The sequence below is a fragment of the Micropterus dolomieu genome, linkage group LG21 (assembly GCF_021292245.1).
Source record: "Micropterus dolomieu isolate WLL.071019.BEF.003 ecotype Adirondacks linkage group LG21, ASM2129224v1, whole genome shotgun sequence".
Taxonomy (NCBI): domain Eukaryota; kingdom Metazoa; phylum Chordata; class Actinopteri; order Centrarchiformes; family Centrarchidae; genus Micropterus; species Micropterus dolomieu.
In genome coordinates this window covers 36,177,315-36,182,849 of record NC_060170.1, presented here as the reverse complement: position 1 = coordinate 36,182,849, position 5,535 = coordinate 36,177,315, and the positions used below count along the sequence as shown (strand labels likewise).

General features: G+C 47.5%; 1 protein-coding gene and 1 long non-coding RNA gene across 5 annotated transcripts in view; one reads left to right on the top strand and one right to left on the bottom strand.

The window, feature by feature from the left end:
* Positions 1–5,535, top strand: part of ntng2a (netrin g2a) — a 29,816-nt gene that overhangs the window by 583 nt on the left and 23,698 nt on the right. For all 3 annotated transcript variants that reach the window (XM_046036082.1, XM_046036081.1, XM_046036083.1), the window contains exon 2: positions 3,349–3,811. In XM_046036082.1, coding sequence (XP_045892038.1) covers positions 3,575–3,811 — 237 coding nt within the window. In that variant the 5' untranslated portion in view covers positions 3,349–3,574. The remainder of the gene's footprint in view (positions 1–3,348; positions 3,812–5,535) is intronic.
* Positions 3,027–5,535, bottom strand: part of LOC123961003 — a 7,154-nt gene continuing 4,645 nt past the window's right edge. For both annotated transcript variants that reach the window (XR_006822639.1, XR_006822638.1), the window contains one exon: positions 3,027–4,157. This is a non-coding gene — a long non-coding RNA (uncharacterized LOC123961003). The remainder of the gene's footprint in view (positions 4,158–5,535) is intronic.

The window sequence follows — 5,535 nt, the reverse complement described above, 5'->3', positions numbered from 1 at the left end:
GAGAGACAGACAGGTGAGTAACACTGAGAGACAGACAGGTGAGTAACACACTGAGAGACAGACAGATGATAAACACACCCAGAGACAGATAGGTGAGAAACACACTGAGAAACAGACAGGTGAGAAACACACCGAGAGACAGACAGGTGGAGAGACAGACAGGTGACTAAGATACCGAGAGACAGACAGGTGAGAAACACACCGAGAGACAGACAAGTGACTAAGACACCGAGAGACAGACAGATGAGAAACACACCGAGAGACAGACAGAGACAGACAGGTGAGAAACACACCGAGAGACAGACAGGTGAGTAACACACCGAGAGACAGACAGGTGAGAAACACACTGAGAGACAGACAGGTGAGAAACACACCGAGAGACAGACAAGTGAGAAACACACTGAGAGACAGACAGGTGAGAAACAGGTGAGAAACACACCGAGAGACAGACAGGTGAGAAACACACCGAGAGACAGACAGGTGGAGAGACAGACAGGTGAGAAAAACATTGAGAGACAGACAGGTGGAGAGACAGACAGGTGACCAAGACACCGAGAGACAGACAGGTGAGATACAGGTGAGAAACACACCGAGAGACAGACAGGTGGAGAGACAGACAGGTGACTAAGACACCGAGAGACAGACAGGTGAGAAACACACTGAGAGACAGACAGGTGAGAAACACACCGAGAGACAGACAGGTGAGATACAGGTGAGAAACACACCGAGAGACAGACAGGTGAGAAACACACCGAGAGACAGACAGGTGAGTAACACACCAAGAGACAGACAAGTGAGTAACACACAGAGAGACAGACAGGTGAGAAACACACAGAGAGACAGACAGATTGAGAGACAGACAGGTGAGAAACACACAGAGAGACAGACAGATTGAGAGACAGACAGGTGAGAAACACACCGAGAGACAGACAAGTGAGAAACAGGTGAGAAACACACCGAGAGACAGACAGGTGAGAAACACACCGAGAGACAGACAGGTGAGAAACACACCGAGAGACAGACAGGTGACTAAGACACCGAGAGACAGACAGGTGACTAAGACACCGAGAGACAGACAGGTGACTAAGACACCGAGAGACAGACAGGTGAGAAACAGGTGAGAAACACACCGAGAGACAGACAGGTGAGAAACACACTGAGAAACAGACAGGTTGAGAGACAGACAGGTGAGTAACACTGAGAGACAGACAGGTGAGTAACACACTGAGAGACAGACAGATGATAAACACACCCAGAGACAGATAGGTGAGAAACACACTGAGAAACAGACAGGTGAGAAACAGGTGAGAAACACACCGAGAGACAGACAGGTGAGAAACACACCGAGAGACAGACAGGTGGAGAGACAGACAGGTGAGAAAAACATTGAGAGACAGACAGGTGGAGAGACAGACAGGTGACCAAGACACCGAGAGACAGACAGGTGAGATACAGGTGAGAAACACACCGAGAGACAGACAGGTGAGTAACACACCGAGAGACAGACAGGTGAGTAACACACCAAGAGACAGACAAGTGAGTAACACACAGAGAGACAGACAGGTGAGAAACACACAGAGAGACAGACAGATTGAGAGACAGACAGGTGAGAAACACACAGAGAGACAGACAGATTGAGAGACAGACAGGTGAGAAACACACAGAGAGACAGACAGGTGAGAAACACACTGAGAGACAGACAGGTGAGAAACAGACAGGTGAGAAACACACTGAGAGACAGACTGGTGAGAAACACACAGAGAGACAGACTGGTGAGAAATACACAGAGAGACAGACTGGTGAGAAATACACAGAGAGACAGACAGGTGAGAAACACACTGAGAGACAGACAGGTGAGAAACAGACAGGTGAGAAACACACTGAGAGACAGACAGGTGAGAAACAGACAGGTGAGAAACACACTGAGAGACAGACAGGTGAGAAACAGACAGGTGAGAAACACACTGAGAGACAGACAGGTGAGAAACACATGAGAGACAGACAGGTGAGAAACACACTGAGAGACAGACTGGTGAGAAACACACCGAGAGACAGACAGGTGAGAAACACACAGAGAGACAGACTGGTGAGAAACACACAGAGAGACAGACTGGTGAGAAACAGACAGAGAGACAGACAGGTGAGAAACACACTGAGAGACAGACAGGTGAGAAACAGACAGGTGAGAAACACACTGAGAGACAGACAGGTGAGAAACACATGAGAGACAGACAGGTGAGAAACACACTGAGAGACAGACTGGTGAGAAACACACCGAGAGACAGACAGGTGAGAAACACACAGAGAGACAGACTGGTGAGAAACACACAGAGAGACAGACTGGTGAGAAACAGACAGAGAGACAGACAGGTGAGAAACACACTGAGAGACAGACAGGTGAGAAACAGACAGGTGAGAAACACACTGAGAGACAGACAGGTGAGAAACACATGAGAGACAGACAGGTGAGAAACACACTGAGAGACAGACTGGTGAGAAACACACCGAGAGACAGACAGGTGAGAAACACACAGAGAGACAGACTGGTGAGAAACACACAGAGAGACAGACTGGTGAGAAACAGACAGAGAGACAGACAGGTGAGAAACACACTGAGAGACAGACAGGTGAGAAACAGACAGGTGAGAAACACACTGAGAGACAGACAGGTGAGAAACACATGAGAGACAGACAGGTGAGAAACACATGAGAGACAGACAGGTGAGAAACACACAGAGAGACAGACAGCCCGGCCCACCTGTTAGGTCTCTATGTCTGTTTCAACACTGAGCTAATAGTGTTGAACTGGACTGCTTTCTATCCGGAGGTAGAAATAAACAGAGAATTGAATTTACACCATAAAGACAGGAGTTACAGCAGCTTTACATTGTACAGGTGTTCCTAATAAAGTGGCCATTGAGTGTACAACAGAAAATGGAGGGTTTAAAATATTTTTGATGGTTAGTGAACAAGAAGAAGGACCTGTGTTTCATAAGATCCTGAAAAGACGAGCAGAGAGACAAACCTGCAGAGAAACGTTTTAATAAAGAAGAGATGCGCCAGAGTCTCAGTTTAATCATCTTCCTCACCGAGACACACAAAGACAGACAGGCGGAGAGACAGACAGGTCTCTGTGGGTCGCAGGGTAGATAGCTGAAGGTTTTGTAGTCTTCTTTGGTTTGGACTGAACTCAAAGATCTGATGATGTCACACTGACGGTGAACGACTTCATGTCCTCCCAACGGTTTTAAATTAGGAAACTATTCAGCCAATCACGTCCAGCTCTCCTCAGGTCTCTCTGGAGCAGATCTTAGTTTAGTTCGTTTTGCCGTTTCTGCTTTGCCGCAGGTTAGCGATGGGCGGAGCCTCTTCAGGACTGTTTCCACAGGTCTGACTGAACTTCAGGTATTACCCAGCAACCATGGCAACCACAAGATAACCACCTGTTAACCATGACAACCACCTGTTTGAAGCCGGTCGAGCAGAACTGAACCTGCGGATTTAAAAATGTGGGAGTTGACTTTGAGATGTGTCCTTCTGAGGAACTTCCTGTCTGTCTGACTGTCAGTCCACCATGTCTCACCTCCTGCCCCACCTCCTCCCCCTCCTGCTCGTCCTGCCGTCGCTGGGCAGGTGTCAGACCGGCGGTCAGTTTGACGTGTGTCGGTCTCTGCGCGGCTCAGAGGCGGGGCCGGGGTGGGAGTTTTACTCCTGTCAGCCCCCCGCTGCCAACATGAAGGAGGTGATGCAGATCAGAGTCGACCCCCCTGGCATCACCTGTGGAAATCCACCTGAGAGGTTCTGCACACTGGTGAGTCACACACACCTGAACGCACACGGGGAAACACGTGTTTGTAGATATTAAAGCTTCTGGTCGTCTCAGGCTGAAAAGGTCAGCACACTTTCTCTCCGAACATTTTTAATTTAATCATTTGAATGAAGTACCGCAAGGAACCAACTGTGAGACCACCTCCTCCAGTTCCCAACAACTGGTTTTGAAAACAAGAAAAGAACAAAGTATGTGATAATTTACAGAGAATCTGCATGTTCCAGTGAAGTGACCATCAGATCTTTACGGTTGTTGTTGGGGGAGTTTCCGCGCAGTGTAGTTCAGGATGAGGTCTTCACACTCTCCTGTTAGACGTCAGTCCGCTCTGCTGGAGAGACACGGGGAGATTAATTCCTTTAAAACAGAACCTGGTTAAACAGGACTAAACCTTCAGTGCTGACTAACTGACCCGACTCACTATAAACAGACAGAAACCTGTTAGCCTAGCGACATCATGGCCACAGTCTACCCAAAATGCATCACTCTCTGTAGGAGCAGATGTTCAGAAAATAATATTGTCTTATATTCAGCATTTCACTGTCTCACGTCAATCATCCCATGACTCCTCAGATTTATCTCGGGACCTCCTGGGGGGTCCTGACCCACAGGTTGAACACACACAGACACACAGAGTCCTGCTGTCTGTCTAATTGTTCCTTTGGGAAACTGAAGCCATGTCTGAATTATTGATAAATAATAATTAGAGGTTAATAATTGATCATTACGCATTCACAGTAAATTTAAAGGGCACTAAAACCTTATTTTAGCTTGAACCTGTCACATATTCTGGAACCAAGAGTCCAACCATCCAACCACCCAAACACCGAAACATCCACCCATCCAACCATCCAACCTTCTAACCATCCAACCACCCAATCACCGAAACATCCACCCATCCAACCACCCAACCTTCTAATCATCCAACCTTCTAACCATCCAACCTTCTAACCATCCAACCTTCTAACCATCCAACCTTCTAACCATCCAACCACCCAACCTTCTAACCATCCAACCACCCAAACACCGAAACATCCACCCATCCAACCATCCAACCTTCTAACCATCCAACCACCCAAACACTGAAACATCCAACCATCCAACCTTCTAACCATCCAACCACCCAAACACCGAAACATCCACCCATCCAACCTTCTAATCATCCAACCTTCCAACCATCCAACCTTCTAACCATCCAACCACCCAACCTTCTAATCATCCAACCTTCTAACCATCCAACCACCCATCCTTCTAATCATCCAACCTTCTAACCATCCAACCACCCATCCAACCTTCTAACCACCCAACCTTCTAATCATCCAACCTTCTAACCATCCAACCACCCATCCAATCTTCTAACCATCCAACCTTCTAATCATCCAACCTTCTAACCATCCAACCACCCATCCTTCTAATCATCCAACCTTCTAACCATCCAACCACCCATCCAACCTTCTAACCATCCAACCTTCTAATCATCCAGCCACCCATCCAATCTTCTAACCATCCAACCTTCTAATCATCCAACCTTCTAACCATCCAACCACCCATCCTTCTAATCATCCAACCTTCTAACCATCCAACCACCCATCCAATCTTCTAACCATCCAACCACCCATCCAACCTTCTAACCATCCAACCTTCTAATCATCCAACCTTCTAACCATCCAACCACCCATCCTTCTAATCATCCAACCTTCTAACCATCC